Source organism: Dreissena polymorpha, chromosome 3 (assembly GCF_020536995.1).
Source record: "Dreissena polymorpha isolate Duluth1 chromosome 3, UMN_Dpol_1.0, whole genome shotgun sequence".
Taxonomy (NCBI): Eukaryota; Metazoa; Mollusca; class Bivalvia; order Myida; family Dreissenidae; genus Dreissena; species Dreissena polymorpha.
Window position 1 is genome coordinate 128,555,701 of NC_068357.1, and position 22,020 is coordinate 128,577,720.

General features: G+C 33.5%; 2 protein-coding genes across 2 annotated transcripts; both read left to right on the top strand.

Annotated features, from left to right (window-relative positions):
* Window positions 1-536: 536 nt before the first annotated feature.
* On the top strand, window positions 537-9,225 carry LOC127871407 (uncharacterized). Its single transcript, XM_052414307.1, has 7 exons — window positions 537-976; window positions 1,785-1,886; window positions 3,482-3,634; window positions 7,020-7,142; window positions 7,473-7,540; window positions 8,147-8,232; window positions 9,086-9,225. The coding sequence occupies exons 1-7, from the start codon at window positions 785-787 to the stop codon at window positions 9,142-9,144; spliced, it is 783 nt and encodes a 260-aa protein (XP_052270267.1). The 5' UTR covers window positions 537-784; the 3' UTR covers window positions 9,145-9,225.
* On the top strand, window positions 9,108-18,936 carry LOC127871406 (furin-like). The gene is made up of 8 exons (XM_052414306.1): window positions 9,108-9,304; window positions 10,842-10,942; window positions 13,119-13,219; window positions 13,906-14,020; window positions 14,277-14,441; window positions 15,181-15,302; window positions 15,799-15,870; window positions 17,850-18,936. The coding sequence occupies exons 1-8, from the start codon at window positions 9,251-9,253 to the stop codon at window positions 17,924-17,926; spliced, it is 807 nt and encodes a 268-aa protein (XP_052270266.1). The 5' UTR covers window positions 9,108-9,250; the 3' UTR covers window positions 17,927-18,936.
* The last annotated feature ends 3,084 nt before the right edge of the window (window positions 18,937-22,020 follow it).

The window sequence follows — 22,020 nt, forward strand, 5'->3', positions numbered from 1 at the left end:
TAATGAATCGCAAGGGAGGAACCAATATTTTATTTCAATGATTTTTTTTTTAACAATAAATATTTAAACAGTGAACTCTGTCTATAAACGCGTTGAATATAATGAGAAATATATTGCTTTAAAAAAAGCACGCTTTAAATATTTATATTCAAAATAAAGCTTGCATAAAAATGGCATTAATGCATATACAGTTATAAGAAATGTTTTGACGAACACGTTCGAACCAGTAATAATAGTAACCGCGATACATATTTATCATGGTTGTATTGCATGGTAATTTAACACTGCATACGTCATTCTATGCATTTCGTACAGCTCGTTGTAAATTCCTTGGTCAATCCTTTGTTATACGCACACCCATTGATCATAACGTGAGGGCAAAGTCTTCCTCTTTACGAAACCAATCAAATCGCTTTAATGTTCCCGATTAGATTCCTGTTTACATGTTTTGGAGCTTTTAACCCTTTTGATTTGTAACCTAAAACCCCCACTTCGATTTAAACCGGTTATAAAGATATATGAACAATTAAGTTTGATTAGAAGTCGCAAGCTATCGGAACAATCAGACATATTTCGCAATGATTTAAGAACAGACAACGTTCATGTGTTATAGATATTTATTAACAGCAAGACTTTCTACACATAGACAATACGCATTGTATATTTTCTTTTCGATCATACAATTGGAAGGCGGAAAAGAAAAAATACTTCAGGCGGGTAAGAAAAGTGGGATCAATTCTATTACTTTAACATAGTTTTATATTTGTTGTCGACGAGTAAAAGAATGAATTTAGGAACAGTATGCGTTCTTTTTGCGACGTTATCGTGCGTAAATGTATTAAACTTCGAAAAAAATAAATCTCCAATGGAAGTCAAACCAGAAAATTATACGGACAGCGTGCTTATTGAATACGATGGAACTATTGAAGAGGCTCAAGAGTTTGGAAAACAAAACAATCTGCAGTTCATGCGACAAGTAAGATGTAACTCACAGTGTGTGCATACGTTCTGTTAAAATATAATAAATATGAATAAACCGACTTGTTGTTACCGTAAAAAACAGATTACCTTGATTTATACTACTTTTAAATTGATATACGTTGGAATTAAAAAATAAATAAAGTTTTTATATTAGTTATTGAACAGCGTTTACAAATGCGCGAACAATATGCTTTTGTGTTTATGGTCGTTTTGTTGTCGGTAAAATACAGACGTCCACAAGTTAACAGTGGTCAAAAGCAAACTTGTACAAAAAACCTGTCAAGTGATCCTCAATCTATCATTGATGATCGTCGTCGTCGTCGTCATCATTATCATCATCATCCTCATCATAATCATCATCATCATCATCATCATCATCATCATCATCATCATCATCATCATCATCATCATCATCATCATCATCGTCGTCGTCATCATCATCATCAGCAGCAGCAGCAGCATCATCATCATCATCATCATCATCATCATCATCATCATCATCATCATCATCATTATCATCATCAACATCAACATCAACATCATCATCATCATCATCATCATCATCATCATCATCATCATCATCATCATCATCATCATCATCATTATTATTATCATCATCATCATCATCATCATCATCATAATCATCATCATCATCATCATCATCATCATCATCATCATCATCATCATCATCATCATCATCATCATCATCATCATCATCATAATCATCATCATCATTATCGTAATCACTTTCATCGTCGCAATATGGTTAAATAAAGTAAATCAAGTATATATCAATATTTCAGGTTGTGCGTAGTTTCTACGAGTTCAGAGTGGTTGGTGCAAAGCAGAGGTCTACTTCCCCTGTGAACATTGATTTAAAGAGACTTACAGAACGCGACAATAAGGTTGCTTAAGTTGATATGTTGAATTTCTCATTCGTTTACTTGTGTGTTTGTTTTTGCCGTTTTATCGCTTTTTTGCAATATAACGGCGATCAGTTCTTTCCTGGTTTAGTTGATTATGAACTGTGAAAATCAAATTTAGTTTATCATAAATCAGCCCGCAGTTCGTCCATTTCAATGTGCCTTTGATAAAACCAGTTGAATAAGTGTTAATTTATGGGCCAGCTTCATCGAGTTTAGCCTTTCTTGAAGTTTTTGAATAACTGTTTTTAATTGATAAATGTAAACAATTGAATAAAATAGCGACCGTATAATAAAGTTGTGATGTAACAACTATAACGAAAAAAAACACCAGAAACAATCAAACACTTATTCAACCGTTTTTAGTTTATACACTTAATAATTTTCATTATTTCAAATTATTATTATATGGATAATATACGATATTTTTTAATGATTCACCTTCTTAAGTGTAATTTCGCTTCATCATTTGTAGTTTCTTTTTTAACACATCCTTTTATTTAAATTCCATTATGTTTTTCCTTTCATCAAAACAACGAGGAGTACTAATCTGATAAATTGTTTTAAGTAGTCTGTTTCAATTGTTTCATAATAAGGTACCTGTTTCACCTTTTAATATACATGGTATTATATAATGTGCTTGGGCGAGACGCTTTAGAAACTAGAATAAACACGATTCGGAGCTCTTCAATAAAAATACATAATGCCGACACAATTGCCTTATAAGTCTATCATACAATCGTTATACATCCAGACTGTGTTTACTTGCCTTGAGCTTCGTGTAATGTAATAGTCACTTCTAAATTGGTTGATTTTATTCACTTACCACTTCTAAAGAATTTTGATTGTGATATGACCATGCCGTATCATTGCGACATATATATATATAATTTAAAAATAATCCGCCACACCTAAATCTGTGATACTGCACATTAAGGGTGACGTCAGGTCTGTTAGATGGTTAAAGCAGTTTTATAGCTTCTACTTACTCTTGCTTTGAAACACTTGTTATATTTATTTTATATACATTTTGTAGCTCTAATAGTGAAACCGTTTATTTAAACTGTTGATCTGCTAATACTACTGATGCCTTACTACCAATGGACACTTCTACTGTGAATTTACGAAAACGAGTCATCACCAATAGCTCATCCTCTCCTTCCTCCTTATCCATTTCCTACTCAACATCATCTTTTGCATATTCTACTATGCCTTGTTTTGTGAATAAAACTATTTCTCTATTCAAGAAATGAATATTCTTACTGAGAATTTAATCTATGAATTGTACAAGATGCATGCTGCAACATGCATATCAGTCTGGTTTAAGTCATTCAATCATCTGAACATTATTTCAGATTTTGTTATAAATATATATTTATATATGAAAAATAAACATATATATTAATTAATAAAATTATGTATTAATTAACATATCAAATAATCTATGTATTAATGTATTTATTTTGCATTTATGTTTTTATGTATTTATGCATTTGTGTGTTTACATACTTATGTATGTATGCAATTATGTTTTTATGTTTTTATGTATTAATGTAAACGTGTATTTTAATTTAAAGGTGAAGGGTTTGGAGCAGCAGAAAGTCCGGTTTATGCGGAAAAAAAACGTTCTCCGTGACAAAATATTCAGTAATCGAACAGACGTGAATCATCAACGATTTCGAAGAGCTATCACTGTCAGCGATGCTCAGTGGTCAAATCAATGGCATTTAGTGAGTACATTCTACCAATATTTAACCAACAATTTTCGCTTTCCGACAAACATATTATATTCAAATACTAATATCTGTAAAGCATAATGGTATAATATTATTGCTTAAAATAGTTTGTTATATTATATAACCACACAAATGTATCTGGTTGTATGTACTTTAAAATTATTCAATGTTTTTTCGTTTATGAAGTATGTGTACAACTTGTTTTACAATCTTCTCAAAAGTCGTAAATATATGTTGAATCACTTATTTTTAATACTATACATTTCTATAAATGCAAACCATTTAATACTATACATTTCTATAAATGCAAACCAATGTGTCATCAAAATCTAGATTGTGAGTTTTTAGTCATTATAGTTTAAGAAATGGGAAGTAATTCAAAGACTCTATTGGAAATTGTAGTAGTCTCCCTTCTGTCAGAAATATTGTCAATGCACCAATAGCGGGTTTCTTGAGACTTACATCGCAAAACGCACATTTTAGTTATATATTTGTATATAAATGTATTGAGGCAGGCTTAACATAGTATTTAATGAACAATTTATAAATACTTCCGTACATGTTGTTTAAACTGATCAGCAATTGTAAACATTCATAGTTGCAAACATTGTTTGCATTTAATCACACATTAAATTTAAGAAAGTTTAAAGCTTTTGATATGATTGTACTGTTTTGAAAATTTTCTTCAACGAAACTGGTCCCATTCTTTTACTAAAGATATCAAGTATTCAAAAACCAACAAAAGCTTTCATTAGGTCTTTTAAATATTACTCCTCAGTGCTTTACTAGGCGTAGGTCAGAGGTCACGAAAGTGTGTATCGCGTCACGGACGCCATTTTTAAAAACTGGCTGAGGAATTTCCTTCATTTGGTTATAAACAATATATTTCATGACTCCTATCTAACCAAAAATAAAAGGAATTACTGTTTCAAGGGAAGGCAATTTTAAAATGTGTTAATAAAAATTAGGTCCAAATACATTTAACTATCACGAAATTTCGAAACTCGAGAATACAATTATAAGTACACGGTACCAGAAGGAGTGTTAATGTACCTCGATTCCGTCCACGCGTTTTTACAAAGGGCAGATTCAAAGTCATTGTAGAAGTTTGAAAACAGGAAAGAAGGCAAAGGAGTAAGCTTGCTTCACGCCCGATTATCATTCGAAATCGTAAGATGATTACAATTCTTCAGTTTTTATTGATTTAAAAAACTCCAACAGTTTCACTCGTAAACAACTAGTTTAATTAATTAAATCAAAAGATGTTCTAAAACGGAATAATCAAAATATTTACAGCAATCAACGATCAAAACACAATATATCTATTTTACTTTACAGATTATAATAGTTAACTGACAATTAGTATCAGATAATATAACTCCCATTTGTTCTTATATATAGATAACTCATAGCATAGTGATATTCATAAGTTGATTTATATTTTTATGACATTTAAAGTAAGTTTATAGGCTTTTATCAAAACGTTCAATAACTATATAATGTCGAGATTTATGTAACACAGCTATTAACTGGAATGTACATTTGGGTTACATAGGCTTTTGTCTTGATGCTTCGGTGATCTTTTCTTAAAGTTACGAATGTCTTGGAATAAAACCAAATTGTAAATGCACTTAATTATTTGGTGTACTTGTTTTGATAGTTTGAATCCGTTTATTTTGAAGAATGTTATTACTGCATACATGTACTTGGTAACACATTTTTGAAATTGAAAGCACGCATCGTATAATATACTTTAGTACGGTAAGTTACACATAACTAACATAGTTTGGTTGACTTAACATTCACTACGTTCTATCACTTATTATCATATTTAACTAGTTAAAATCTCGTCTGGAAGGCGATCGCTCCGCATACTTAGTCAAGTGTAAATGCGGTTTGAAAAACTCGACAATCTCTTACCAAAGTTGCGTCTATATTTTTCGATTTTTATTCCAGTTATTGTGTTATTCAATGTAAATTATCAATTGTAGTAAACAAACGTCAGCATTTTGCACATAAGGAACATCATTACGCATACTTTCTCTTAAAGGGGCCTTTTCACATTTTGGTAAATTGGCAAAATTTTAAAAAGTTGTTTCAGATTCACAAATTTTCGATTTAGTTATGATATTTGTGAGGAAACAGTATAACTGAACTTTTACATTGCTATATTATAGACATTATATGCATCTTTTGACGATATAAAAAACTGAAAATTATAAAGCGTTGCAACGCGAAACGATTGAATAATTTGGAGAGTTCTGTCGTTGTCGCTATATTTTGTGAAACTACGATGATTGCTTATATATAGTATAAAATTCACCTGACATTGTATGCGGAAGAATGGTCGAGGGGTCTAAGTCGGAGACTTTTTACGCCAGGACTCCAGGCGTCAGTGGTTCGAGCCCTGTTAAGGGTTACTTTTTTATTCTTTTTTTTTTAAATTGTATTCTTGATTTTTTACTGAAGCTTTTTAGAGCAAATGTTTACATTTATCAATAGAAAGCATTTACTGACAAACTTCAAAACAGGCCAAAATCTATGAAAAGGCCCCTTTAAAGAGCTTTCTAAGTTGAGTGCATTTAAGGCATACAAAAGACGGTCATATGATGTTTATGGAGGAACATGACACATGTCAAAGTTCAATGTTTTTCACGAATTTGTATCGACCCATTTTAGATGTCTTTTAAACGATTTCTTTCAAGTGTCCCATTGTATTTTCAAAGATTTAATAATTTCTTAGAAAACATCAATGCTCTCCCTACGCTAAAATCGTAATGTGTTCCGTTTACTGAAAACATGTTTTCCAGCAAACCAATATGCTTTTTAGACAGTGTATCCTTGCAAATTTAACGAAATTAATATTCTGTAATCATATCCGGCCCGTTGACTTCGTGATATGCTTAATTTCATTGTACAAGTCCACTAACATCTTCCAAAATATCGGGTATGTAGTCCGGGTAGACGTTTGTTCGTTAGCTTGTTTTACCATACATGGAATAATGCCCACTTTAATAAGTATAATCAATGAATTTTTCAAAATCTCTATTTAACATTATTGTTTTAATAAATTTAAGTTAGTTTTTTGTTCATCTAGCACTAGATGCCGTCTGAAAAGTAACAGTGTACTCGAACAGGGTTTGTTGTGTCTCCTTATAATTTACCTATGTTAATTGTTTGCCGTTTACGTTTTGTTATTGAATAAGAAGGGATAAATTGAGTTTCGATTACAATACATCGATAATACGATATATCAGATTTTCTTTAATTGAGCTAGTGTCCTTTTAAATTTGATTGGGTGTTTTTCTGTGGATGTTTGTGTTGCCACAGTTTCAAAACAGTATTTAAATAAGACGTATGCTGACTTATTTGTTTCCAGCAAACTAGCCAACACCCATCTATGGGGGTTCAAAACGCTTGGAACAAAGGGTTCAACGGAAGTGGTATTACAATGGCGATAGTGGACGATGGTATCGATACTTCTCACAGCGACGTCAATTATGTCTGTTAAAACTTTATCTGGTTTGTTATTAACACGAAACATATACATAATTGCATTAATTTGTTAATATACGTTTATTTAGTGTATTTGCATCGAAACAAGAAGGCTTACTTCATGTGTAGTGTACTAAATGATATTGTTTTCATTTATTTATATAATGGTTAGTATATATCTACTTGCCCAGTATATGAGAATGGTATTGGATATCAATGTTTAAATAAGCTTGTCTCTTGTTGATGGTATCCGCGGATCTGGTTTGAATAAGTTTGTCCAATATCGGCGTAGTGTTGACTATAATTGTGAAATTAATGCAACCTTTTCTATTTCTAGGATGCAACCCTTAGTTACAACTTCAATCACAACATCGCTGACCCAAACCACGTTCTCGCAGGAGACGGGTAAAATCCAGATTGCAATTAGTCATCAATACTGATTTTAAGAATCTTTCGATTGCAGGCTTTGGGAACATTTTCCTTACTTGAACAAATGTGAATGTATCAAAACACCAATGTGCTTTGGTCGTAAATCAAATGAAAACGCAGATAACGTAGATCATCTTATGGCAAACAAGGGAAAGACTCTTAATTCAATAGTCCAATAATCCCTAAAATGCCTCTTATATAATAGAAATAAAAAATCAGTTCTATATAAACTACTTTATATAATTGAACGTTTAAAGAGCGAATAAATGCGAACGCTTTATTGTGCATAATAATCAAAACTGAGTACGACTTATCCTAAACCGCCGATTTAGCGGGCCCGTTATATGATACTGTTTCTTTGCCTGCGATGATAAAAGTAGTTCTCGCGATTTTTTTAAACTGGAAATTACTAAAAACTGTAAGCAGATTTGAAATTCAATAATAAGCATTTGGATGGCCGAAACATTAAAACATTGAGTCAGTTGCATTTTGTACTACACACAGCCGACATACACGATTGCAATTTTCGTGTCTTTCCTGCTGTCAGTCTAACAACCACCGTTAAAATTGCCTCTGTTCCAGACATGGGACAAGTTGCGCCGGTGTCGCAGCCGCATTGAAGAACACAGAATGCGTTATTGGAACAGCATTCGAGGCCAAAATAGCTGGTAGGAATGGTCTTCTGAAACTGTTTTGGGGGTTTGCCTTATCGGCCTTAATAAATCCGTTTTTGTTTAACCCATCCATTTATGGGCTTCGAATTAGACATCCACGCGCAGGCAAGCACGCTCTTATCAGTACTTGTAAGCACTTCTTTCAGTGTCCACATTTGTTGATTTTTTCTAAGGTTACGATGTATAACATCATTTTTTTCAAATGTAAAAAATGGTTTGATACACTACGTGCATATGCTGTTCTATAGAAACGTAGGTTGTTGCGTGATTCCACTTTGTCTTAACATCAATTTTAATACAATATTTGAAGGCAAACTATTCCTGTGTTCATAAGATCAAATTGATTAGTCTTGCTATTTAAGGCCAATGTTGATATATTCTTTGTGATCTAAGTAGGTGTTCAAGTTAATATGATAAATTTATTTATCAGAATGCTTGGAAAATAACAAAACACCCTCTCAAACATTATAATGATATTTTAGGCCTGCGATTAATTGATTCCGAGATTTCAGGTTCATGAATGATTATATATTCGATTTGAATGGTAACATGGTTGAATAAATAATGAATTTCAGGAACAATTATTCTGCAGCCAATGCATTGCTTTATTTGACTCTGTAATTATCAAGAAAAATGCTGATATATGATAATTCTTTTAACGGTAATGCTATATTATGCCATCGGTGTCAAGCAATGGTAATAAATTCAAATGCATCATGCGAAAAAAGAAACAGTATAACAGCTGTAAAATAACGAATAAACAAATCGAACAATTACTTCTGTTACTATAAAAAACAGATACATGAAGCACTGTTTTTATAGAATATGGCGCCATCTTAAATTATAGGGCCGAGGCGGCAAGGGTGCCATTTATGTTTGGGCTTCTGGGAATGGCGGTTATGTTGACGATTGTCAGGCGGATGGATACACGATCAGCATATACACTATTGCCATTGCAGCCGTGTCAAAATCCGGTGCGCCTACGTCATACTCAGAATATTGCTCAGCTGTTATGGCTGCCGCGTACAGTGGAGACAGTCGCAGCAATGAAACTGATCAGGACATCGTGAGTTATGGTTGATCCGATGCTTGAAATCGCCAAGTGTTCAAAGGAACCTGTACCTTATCAAATTTTAATAGTTAGTATTTCGCTTATCAAACGAATGCACAAGAGGCTTCGATCAAGGCAATAGTATAAATTCTTGGCATGAGAAAAGAACATAATTGCTTCTGGTAAATATATCTATCTAATCATTTAATGGCACATACAATTGAATATCTTTCATATGCAATAAATATAGGTCGAAATAGACATACATTGTAAACATATACGTTTCCGATAAACATTAACTTATTTTGTTTTATAATTAATTGAAATGTTTCGCCCAGTTATATAACAACAACGCGCGTATTGAAGGACCATTCCGATCTTTCACGATTTGCATAGTTCCTAAATCATGCATGCTTTCATTAGTTTAATAATGAATGAATACCTATATATCAGACCTGGCGAAAGACCAATACTTTTCACAGGCAAGACTGGCCTATTAGGAAGAAAAATGAACACGCCAGTTATAATATTCACAGGCCCCAAATTTAATTGTTAATCCATATAGGACATTGCAAAGTAAATTTACAATATGACAAATATAGGGTGAAAAGCCTAATTTAAAGAAATAAATTTAGCTTAATAAATAAATTCAGTTTGGTGAAAATAATTACAACCTATACAAATAAAAACTTTAGTGTCATTGGTGTCTTTAACAAAGATTAATTAATACATTATATATGTTTACCTTTTAATATCTTCCATTTCACTAACATGTCATTACAGTAAAGTGTATAGAGTGACAAACATAATAAAGCAGAATAAAGCACTGTATTTGATTACGCACAGACTCGATAAAAAAACACATCGAACCATGTTTGTCTGTTTCCATTTTCAAACGATACTTTTGCTAGCTGTATTTTCCTTTGCGAGTAGAATTAAAACACTCGTTTTGTGACATTCAATACATACTTTTCTCATTACAATTTGTCAATTTTATCTAAAACATATTCTCTATCGTTGAATGCTACACGTTTTGCATTTATCCGTATTAATTGTACGATGTCCGTCGTTAATTTGATTGTTAACTTATTTGTCAGTTTTGCTGAACATCGTATGTTGCTTTCATAGTCCGCCATTTTGAAATATTTGTGACATTCGTGCAACGCAACGTGAAATCGTATATGCCATACTTCATTGCGAACAAATTGAAATTTTGCGACAACTTGAGACGCTCCGTTAACTTTTGTAATAATTCTCTTAATGTATCGATGCTACAGTGTACAACTCATTTTCGTCATGTCTGATATCTTATATATGTTTACAAATGTAAAGATTGTCAAATTTCGTACAATATAATATATCACGTATTTTATTTATATCGGCTTGTCACGTTTTGCTAGTGTGAAACCTTGTTTGATTGCTTAAATCAAAGATTGATTTTAACAAAGTTGCAATTCCAAGAAAATACACTTTTTAAGAACATTTACTTAAGAACCTGTTAATATTTATCAAAATATACTTTAAAATAACGTTTTCTGTGTCCATATTTCAGACTACGACTGGTCCATCTAACACGTGTGTGAACGATTTCGATGGCACTTCTGCCGCTTGTCCCTTGGCGGCAGGAATCATAGCACTCACGTTACAAGCAAAGTAAATATGACGTCATTATAAAAGTGTTTTGGATTATACACATTGTTAGAAGCATAGCTCTTACATTACAGGCAAAGTGTATTCTAGGCGTCTTTATGGTCTTTTAACATAATACGTTAAAAAGATATTCAAGGTTTTTGGGCTTTTGTTATGGTATATGTACTCAACTTTAACATAGTATTGGTGTCAATTCTTGTTTTTAAACATACTAGTGGAAAAAAATTCGCGCAAACTCAGCAAAGTATGCGTTCAAACATTTGCGTTAGTCAGAAATGCTGTGTTGGTTCTGAATATGTATGGAACATCCACAAAGAACGTGTTCTAACAATAACACTTACAGATGAATAAACATCTTATGCGCACTAAATGGCATGCTGGTTGTTGAAGTAAATCATGATGTATTAACTTAAACATCTCAACGTTTAAGCGTTTGTGCCGAAATCATTTTTTTCAAGTCAATTGGTTTATATGAATCCTGGTCATGTGATTAAAGGGATCTTTTCACGCTTTGGTAAATTGACAAAATTGAAAAAAATTGTTTCAGATTCGCAAATTTTCGTTTTAGTTATGATATTTGTGAGGAAACAGTAATACTGAACATTTACCATGGTCTAATATAGCCATTATATGCATCTTTGGACGATTTTAAAACCTAAAAATTATAAAGCGTTGCAACGCGAAACGATTGAATAATTTGGAGAGTTCTGTTTTTGTCGTTTAATTTTGTGAAACTACGAAGATTGCTTATATAAGGTATAAAATACTTAAACTGTGTATAGTCGGCGGAATAGCTCAGTAGGCTAAAGCGTTTTTACTTCAGGACTCTGGCAGGACTCCAGGGGTCACTGGTTCGAAACCTGGTCCGGGCAATCTGCTTTTCCTTTTTTTAATTTTATTCTTGATTTTTTACTGGTGCTTTTACGATCCAATGTTTACATTTATCGATATAAAGCATTTAATGAATACGTTTAAAAATGCCAAAATCTGTGAAAAGGCCATTTTAATACAATGAATCATTATAACTGTTAATTTGAATATATTACAAATCAACTTAATCGTTGCTATTTCGAAGAAAATGTGCATCTCGTTCATCCGCCGTGTACTTGATAAGTTGTCAGACATTTTGAAGCACGAACTGGAATCTGTTAAAGTTGAACTCGAATAGGTACGCGAGTCACAAAAAAATGAAAAATCTTTACATATGCGACAAACATTTAAAAAAAAATCAGCAAGAAGACCACATCCCTGTTTTGTTTTAAAAGAAGATTCATTGGTTTACACCATCATAAATGTTTAACATAATTTAACATAAAAAAATCCATAAATACACCATACTTTTTTCGGCACGCCCGAAATATGAAAGCCAACACAATACTTCTTTCGTATGGTTCATGTCGTAAATCCCTGCATGGACGTCTTCGTCTCTGTAACAGCGATCTGACCCATGATGATCTATCGTTAGGCTTAATTTAACAAATGAGGTAAACTGTTTTGTGTAAGGATGTCTAAATTACACAAATCGAAAATCATACTCCTTTGCTGAGAATCCATGTCGCCTTACAAATCTCCAATGTGTTTCATTTGTCTAGATCGCCTACCCAGTTATTAATGACAAAATGTGTACTCAATAATACGCTTAGTACTGGTACATCCCAAAAAACAAACTCGATAGCGTTTAAATTAGCCCCGGCTTTTATGCAATCGACCTACGATAAAAAGGTTTAAACTACAGCGGATATGAAACTTCTTTTGTTAAGATTTATTACAAACCGGCATAGTGCATGTTCTATTCGTATCCTTATATTCCGTGTTGTGCTTAATATCGTTCAATCGTTAATAGATATAGCTCCTCTTTTCCAAAAGAACTATGACCACTAGTTTCATCTATATCTATACGCCGAGAAATAAGCATGCCTGTAGAATCAGACTTGCAGTCGAATACTGCATTATATTATGTACATCTTAACATTTCTACATGGTTACCTAATGATTGAATGACTTTAAATAAGGTTTAAACTTAAAAAATCAAAACTCAAATAATTTTGAAAAGCTTTCTTATGTGTCGATAACTTTGGTTAAAATAAAGTCTATAATATGTAATTGGTATACCTTTGGCTAGAATCTAGATGTTGTGAAAATATAGTTAAAATTTCGTACTTGCTCGTTGTTGTTTCAGTAACGCCCTCACGTGGAGAGATATTCAGCATATAATCGTCGAAACATCTGTAACCGATGGGCTTAATATCGAGTTCTTTAGTAATGGGGCTGGAAAAAAAGGTAAAGTTGTCCACTGTAACTCATCATTCAAAACTGACTCAGACTTAAGAAAGTCTACGACAACAAATGTTAGGGTCATCGCATGAAAATTATCAGTTTAATAAAGGTAGTCAATGAGTCTTTGAGTAGGTATAGAGACTTGTGATTTCCCGATCATATGGCAGACATCCCATCAACACAATCAATATGATTACATCCAGATATGGATAAAAAATAAAACAATCCTACGGAACGTTTTGGATTTTTACCAAATGGGGGTAAAAACTATGCCTTTCCGGGTTTATCAGAGTTATGTTAAATCCCTCGATACTGTTAACCTTCCAATTATAAGGGATCAACCTATACTAAAAGATGTAATTATGTCATACATTTGAATGTATAAGATGAATCCCTGAAACGCCCAATTTTGAAGCAACGACAAAAACCTTAGTTTTCGTGTGTCGTATGAATAGATATCGTTTTGGGAGTTAAAATTGAATATATTATGCCACAAAAAATACAAACGAGCATTTTGTATCTCGTAAATTCTATGTCAACATACCACATCTAGTGTTTAAATGGTGGCTAATGCTATTAGGAACACTGATTGTTTATGGTTGAACTTTATTTCAAGAAATATTTTGCGAAATATTTGTTGATTTCGAGTGTGTATGTTACTCTACAAAACAACGGATATATACTTTCAGTGAATTCATATGTTGGCTTCGGCCTGATGAATGCAGAGAATATGGTAGATGCTGCCGCCAGTTGGAAAACAGTACCGCCTGCCATCTCGTGCTACGCTTCGTCAACAGTATGGAAGTAAATAACTTGCTTGGCAGTTGTTACTTCTCCAGATGCGCGTGAACCTAGCCATGATGCATACGATTTAGAATACTGATATCAATACTTGTATGACCGGACAATTCGAAAATTTTAAGGCCGACTATTTTGTAAAATTTTGGATTAATTTTTAGTTATTAATCAACATGTTTACAGCAACGATTGTGCGCATGCAAATATCAAAACGACTTTAACTATTCTCACATTAAAGATGTTAAGTATCATCCTTTTCCAGGTCAAACATATTAAGCGGCCTGATCACAGATAGAGTGGACCTGAGCGCATGTAAAGTGCTCTACACGGAGCACGTGACCATCAAAGTTAACTTTCAGTCCGCTTACAGAGGAGCTACAATTATAAATCTGCAATCGCCCAACTTAACTGAAAAAAACGTTCTTAGGTAATTCACATATCTTTATATGTCCCCCAGTCTATTATGGGGGACATATTGTTTTGTCCCTGTCTGTTTGTTTGTTGGTATGTTTGTTTGCGTCAAACTTAAACATTTGCGATAACTTTTGCAATATTGAAGATAGCAACTTAATATTTTGCATTCATGTGTATCTCATGAAGCTGCACATTTTGAGTGATGCAAGGTCAAGGAGATCATTCAAGGTCAAAAGTCAAATATATGGGTCAAAATCGTCAAACTTTAACGTTTGCCATTACTTTTGCAATATTGAAGATGGCAACTTCATATTTGGCATGCATGTGCATCTCATGGAGTTGCACATTGGGAGTGGTGAAAGGTCAATGTCAAGGTAATCCTTCAAGGTCAAAGGTCAAATATATGTGAGGACACAAACACATCTTGTTTTCATTGTTCAGTGATTGTATCTGCTTTTGATATTGCTTTTACAGTATTGTCCCACTTTTTACAAGTATAGTGAATATGAATTTAAACTAAAATGAAATATATAGCATGCAAACTTTCTACTGGCCAATAAGTTTGCATATTGTGATCTGCACGTCAGTTTTAAATTTGATTTCGCTGTGTTTAAATTCCTTGAATCAAATCAAACTCTCTGTAGTTAATGGTAACTATGAATCATTGCACAATCAGGTAGAATAAACAATTATGTCAGGTGTTTTTTTTCTTTAACAGTATGATATAATTGTTTTAAATTTGTTTTTGTTAGCAATCGTGATAATGACATCGACGCTAACGAGATAACTTGGACCTTTATGACGGTCCATTTCTGGGGTGAAAGCGCCGCAGGCTCATGGATTATAAGTCTGTTTGATGTCTATGACGTAAATGGTAAGAATTCAGTGCTCTAGTCGGTAATTAAAGTGATATTATGGGCATTTTTACTGTTGAATTGAGCTGAAAATAATTAACAGGTCAAAAGAGTTAGTTAAAATGTGGTTACTGACCAATTATCTGCAAAATTAAAATTAAATCAAAATTGTGTCTTTGTGTCGTATGAACGAATCTGCACTAAAACAAAATTTAGTATCACATCGTACATGCATAATCAGTTGTCAAACCAAAGTACAACAACAACAACTACTACTACTACTACTACTACTACTACTACTACTACTACTACTACTACTACTACTACCACTACTACTACTTCTTCTTCTACTACTACTACTACTGCTACTACTACTTCTACTACTACTACTATTACTACTACTACTACTACTACTACAAATAATATTACTAATAATACTAATACAGATGCTACTATTGAGATTATTACTGATACAACTATCACTACTTCTACTACGACTATTACATAATGTTTCAGTCGTGAACCTCTACGGATGGGAAATTACAGTGTACGGCACCGTCACAGACCCATTAGAAGGAGCGCCGTCAGGTATGTCTTACATATTTCCTTTGTATTTAAAGAGCCTTGTCATTTTTTCGTAGGTTAATCTGCCGTGAAACTTGGATCAGGCTCACACTTTGTTTACTTTCAAAGTTTTGAGCAATAATTATTTAAAATCTTTCATTTTTCCGAAAGTGATTTGTGTTTAAGAAGAAAGATTATCTATTTAATATGGGTTTTGTAGATAAAAGGTCTTAGTCACTTGGATCAAAGATTAAGTTTAAAAACATGGTATGCGCTCAATATTCTGAGATATATTATTCACAAGCTTTCATATTTCACATGATCTTAATCGAACAAGACGGCATCTAATATTGTTTAAACGGACGTCATAGATGAACGTTAGGTTGGCTACTTATTTTATATAAAGTCCGTTATTTACATCTTGGGAAATACTCAATACAATACTTTAAATATTTCACATGGTAATTCGTCTTTATATGATTGTTTATCATTTTATACATAAATGGTGACGTCACTACGTTATTGTCAGTAAGACCGGTTCGTACACAATGATTGTTTATAACATAAAACAAAGGTCAAGACCATGAATTTCATAAATGAAACAGGTGTTGTCCCTTTAATATTTTGATAGCTATTTATTGTGAACCTTTCCTTATCCATGTGTAATTGTGAAATTCAGACCTTATTTATTTTGAAATAAGTAGCTCCATGTATGTATGTACAGTGACTCCGTGTTTATCCGGATCTCGATAGTCCGGAAATCTCGCGATCCAGACGAAAGTCAAGGGGGACAGATTTATTATGCAGTATTTTGCCCCTTTAAATCCGGAATCTCGCGTTCCGGATTCTGACGTAGATTTCTTCTTCTTCGTCAAAGAAAGGACAACTCAAATTCTTCGTCATCGATCTGCATTTCCGCCAAAGGAGTTGTACTGAAAAATGTATATTTCATAAAACTGTATTGAAATTTTGAAAATGAATAAGCTTTTTCATTAGAATGCCTCTATCAGTCTGGTCCTACCACGTAGCGAAATAAAGCCAATACTATATGCCCTAGCCCCGGCTCTATAACTATTTGCCACAAGTTTAAAGGAGCGAATCGACGGGTTTTCCCTATTTAATGAAATATCAAATATTCAACGTTTACGTTTACAAGAGTTTATTTACATTTTTTAATACTTAAATAAATTGTTTTTATTGAAAAGGTTATTGTTTATGAATCATTCGATTTCCATGTTCATGATTAAAGCGGCATTTTTTTTAAATATATGTATCCCGGAAAAAGCAACTTTTTGGAAAAACCCATTATCTGCTGGTACAAATAAACATGACCCATTTATAATCCTTTCAAAATCACACACAGTATCAACCGTTATTAATTAAAGTAAGCTATCATTGGTTGATGTAATGAACCAGTGTTGTTTGTATCGGGATGATTAGTGGGGTTTTCTAAACTCGTGCTTTTCCGGGATTAGTCTATTTGTATCGCATTTTTTCGTATGTCATTGCTTTTGATTCTTCTGCTGTAAATTCAAGTATATATTTACTTATGCACTTTGCTATCATCATGAACAATTTCTTCTACAGTGTACTATCGACATGGATAGCTACTCTTACGCTGTATTATCTATTCGAGTCAATAGTTTCCGAATAATGTTAATGTATTTCGTAAATCAGAAACAGTGTACAGCTCAACATATCTTGCGTTCACCACAGCACATGGCGATATTGTTTAATTATCTGTTATGTACTGTGGCTTTTACGCGGTGCTTTTCCAATTTTTAAATACAATGTTCTGTATATTTACAACGTTGATCTGTGTTCCGCACATGTGCTCATGTATACACACAGTTTTGTTGTGTACATTTGTAGTATGTGATGTTATGTGGTACTTCTTCACTGACGATCTGTTTGTACGCCTTCGCCGATTCTTGCACCATATTATGTGCATTTATCAATTTAGTCTGTTATTACAACATGTTATGCTTATTTATTACGCACAGAGTCCTCAGCCATGGCCACTGGCCTAACTGTCGGAATCATCGTCGGCTCTGTCGTAGCCTCGTTAATTGTTGGATAGTGATTTACGTCAGATGGCAGAAGATTGGTAAAGTGAAGATACAACCCTCTAACAAAAATGATGCTCGAAGTAATGCTGGTTTGACAAATTCTTTGTATTGACATAGTGCTGGTCTAGGTGTGTGTAATACTGGAGGCTATGCCGATACTTTGACTTGTGGCTCTATTTGCACGGAATTGGTACCACATTCCACCTTCCGCCAATTAAACGTGCAGTGAGTATAGAATTCATATTGCACAAAAAGGAATGGTACTGGTTAAAATTAAGCTCTTTTGCCATTTGTACAAAACATCTAGAAATACACTTGATTGGGACATTTGTGCTGTGTGATTTTATTTAAGCACAAATATGTCTCTGTGTGTGTCTGTTATTTGTTTGACATACTTCTTTGCACAAACGCATTATCTTGAAGTGGGTATGCACGATTTTTATTTATGTGTTAAATTGTAATATATTGATAAAATATGTTACAATAAAACAAAATAGGCAAGGAAAAATATACATCGAAGACGAATTTCATAAAATGCAGCAAATACAAATTAGCTCCCGAGCCGATTTTGACGAAGATATTTCGTACATATTTTCCTACAATAATCAAAGCATTCGTCTTTTAATAAGGATCAGTGTTAGTGTTCGTGTGTCGTATGAATAGATAACGTTGCAGAAACTTAAAATGATCCGTAAAACTAAATTTAGATTCACATCGTACATACATACTGGCGAATTCCACTGTACAGTTATTTTCAATTTCAGAATTAAATATCTGGCTTATTTCGCATTTTTTCGACACATGTTCTTCTTTAATTTTATTTTAATTTATATTGAAATATATGTATACTAAGTTGTTTTCACATTTTTATATAAATTCATAAATATTTGACAAAATCGTACATACCCACCAATTTAAATGGGCACGAATCTCTATGTTTGATGTTAGTCTTTACAAACTTGAATGCATAAGAGATGTTGCGATTTTTAATGAGTCAACGGTTGTTTATAAACAAAGTTATTGATGTAGATTTAATCTTTTTTATGTCTATTATAAAAAAAGTGTGTTTTGTTGTGATTTCGTAACAAATAAAAAAATGCGTGTGGTCTTGTCGTTGTTTTTGCATGAAATATATCATGGTCACTTACCGGAATATTTGTATGATGAACAAGGAACTAGAAAGTTAATTCAATTAAAAAGAAATTAGAATGTCCGATTCCGATTGCGGAAAAAGCTTCCAGCAGGCAGCTTTCCTGAATAAAAGCTACTGCTGCAGTACAACAACATTTGAAAGTATTTAAACAATAATATTGTAAAAGTTGTGCAGCGATCGGGGGAAAATCCAAAAGCTACCGTGGTTGTGCCAAAGTTCGCAAGCCCTTTTACAAATTTTAACTTTGAAATAGTATTATTCATGTAAACCGTTTTCCAAATCAATTTCTACATATTTTAAAACAACAGCAACATAATTACATGGGTTTTTATTTCTAGTTTTGTAAAAATGCGTTTTCTGTAAAATCGTAGATTGGAAACCGCGTTAAACTTTGTTTCTGTTAATTATCTACTTGTCATTATAATCAGCCGTAAAAATCAAATTCAGTTTGTTTTAAACAATATGGAAATGTCTTAATACAGTTATGAAAGCTTGTTCATGTGAGGGAAAAAAATATGCGCTTTCCGTGGTATTAATGGATTAGTAGTATTACACGTTCACTTGCGTGCTTTAATTGTAGATTTCCCTATTTGAATGTTATTATAAAACGTTTTTTTTAATGAAAAAAGGTGTGTGCACATAACGCGATGATTTAGTTATAGATTTGACAGCATGTAGGATTTCGAATCGTGCATACGGCTTATAATACATAGATTCTCCCCGTGCTGATTGTTTACAATCTTGGGTCGTATGGACAAAATAGGACTTGGCATTGATATAATCGTCGGATCCGTTCGAGAAACAATGATTTTTGCTGAAAAACACGTATGAACTAATCAAGAAAAGTAAAACCCATAAGGACTTTTGTAAAAATGTTTTTTAAAATGCTTATTAGACAGGTTGAGAGGTATTGCTAGAACATGGAAGGATTACCTCAATGTCAATTGTTATATGCGTTGCTATATGCTTCCAATTTGCTGTGGTGTATAGTGTGTAGCTATATCCCGTCACACTTGAATGTCGGCTTTGTTACAGCCAAACAGTCGGTTTTCGGAAAACTATTTATTTTGTTGATGTGTTTCCCGTTTGTAACAGTATTTCATTTCTATCAAGGCAGTCAGTAAATCAATTCACACATTTCGCTTGATAGCTGGGTCACCAGTACTAAGTTCGTATACATATGCCAGTAACTGACAATTGATTTGAATAAAAGATTCGGGGGGGGGGGGGCGAAGAAAGGACTGCAAGACCCAACTCCACAAACGTAATGTGGTCGGTCAAGGGATCAATCCGACAGCCCTCGGATGTGTATTTCAGTGCTATTCAAATTGCGCTAGATAAACCATCATTATAGCAGTCAAAACGCCTTTTTAAATTAAAGAAATCCTTTCCCGTCAGCCAGTAAGCCGGAGGTCTTGTAAATTGATCCATGAATGGGAACGCAATGTTCTCACCAATTTATTTGCGTGTTCAATGCGTTACTACTGCAATCCATCTGCGTCCACGCGGCGACCATTGACGACGTCACGGCCTCCTCACAAGTTCATGGTGAGTTTTATACAACTCATTTGGTCCTGGGCTGCACTGCGACCAAACGTTCTCTACGTTGAGTTCATTCACACGTTAATTAATGCCTGGCCCTCAAAGTATTTCGACTTTATTTGACTTTTTAAATTCAATACACTAGCTCAGCGCTATATCGACGTCTAACGGTTTTTTGAAGCCATCACCCGAAAAGGCTCAAGGACGGACTCGCACTCCAGTAGCTATGTCAGACTTATAGAATGCCAATCCAAGGCAAGAAATGAAAGCTGGTTATGAACGAACTAAACTAACAGTAAGAAAGGACGATACGACATGTTGGAGTTGATCAGATAACACAAAATGCTACTATTTAAAGCTATCTTCAAACAATCATAAGATATACAAATGACCTCAAGGCCGGGCCGGCTAAATGTCTCAACAAGCAAGATTCTATTCTACCGGATGTATCTTACAATGAACACGAGGTATGTGAGGTCGGAAAAATCGATCATCGGCGAGTCCGCAATATGTTTTTGTTGGGGTTTCCGAGTGGTTTATAAATACGTTCTCCCCTGCGTTTAAGCAACATTTTCAAACCCAAACTCATATGATCATTCGTTAAATCAACATAAACAGTAAGACCTAAATCATGATAGTATACTTATAATAGATAAGATTCTATAAAATATATTTTTTTTTTAACTAGATAGGATCATAAAGAAAAATGCGTTAATTTATTAGAAACTCATATGCAAGAGCTTGCTCTGGAGACAAATTCCTATTAACTGTGAATGCATACATAAAACATGTCTCTTTTATTCTATCAAAGCCTTTTTAAAACGAGAACAACTCAAAAACGTGAAGAGCTGTGATGTCTAATACTGAGCATAAGTTTTCATGCATGTCCTCCGACAAGATTTGGCTTGAGATACATGTGTTAACGCTTCTGTCCATTTCGGTACATAAGTCGCCGTAGCATAGTAGATATGGTAAATACCTAGCAACCGGGAGGTCACGGGTTCGTTCCGATCCCCAACGTGGTAGCGTTCTATAGACACCTCAAAGATACATAATCTATTTGTAAGTAAATATACATATTAACATGTAAAATCAATCGATTTCTTTTTATGTAACAGTTGTAATGAAGCGATTGCGAATACCATACCACATTTTAAGACTAGTTAAATTAACCCAGTGTTGATATTATTTTACCAATAATTTGCATATATTCAGCACAACTTCAATGTTGTTTTTCTCCCTCGTCGAATCGTTAACATTCGTATCGCAACTGATTTCGCGATTTGATCATTAAATTAAGTGCAGTGTAAGCATTCGTCGTATAGCTGTTAGGTTCAATCATGATGAAGCCCATTTATTACGTGTACTCACTTGTAACATAACAAACGAGTTGTTGAAGACGTTTCAACA

Bases quoted from the DNA above. Each gene is read 5' to 3' on its own strand.
- LOC127871407 (XM_052414307.1), top strand. From the start codon at position 785: ATGAATTTAGGAACAGTATGCGTTCTTTTTGCGACGTTATCGTGCGTA. The intron at 7,541-8,146 runs GTAAAATCCAGA...CCTCTGTTCCAG, and splicing joins CACGTTCTCGCAGGAGACGG to ACATGGGACAAGTTGCGCCG. The intron at 8,233-9,085 runs GTAGGAATGGTC...CTTAAATTATAG, and splicing joins ATTCGAGGCCAAAATAGCTG to GGCCGAGGCGGCAAGGGTGC.
- LOC127871406 (XM_052414306.1), top strand. From the start codon at position 9,251: ATGGCTGCCGCGTACAGTGGAGACAGTCGCAGCAATGAAACTGATCAG. The intron at 13,220-13,905 runs GTAAAGTTGTCC...ATATACTTTCAG, and splicing joins TAATGGGGCTGGAAAAAAAG to TGAATTCATATGTTGGCTTC. The intron at 14,442-15,180 runs GTAATTCACATA...TGTTTTTGTTAG, and splicing joins ACTGAAAAAAACGTTCTTAG to CAATCGTGATAATGACATCG.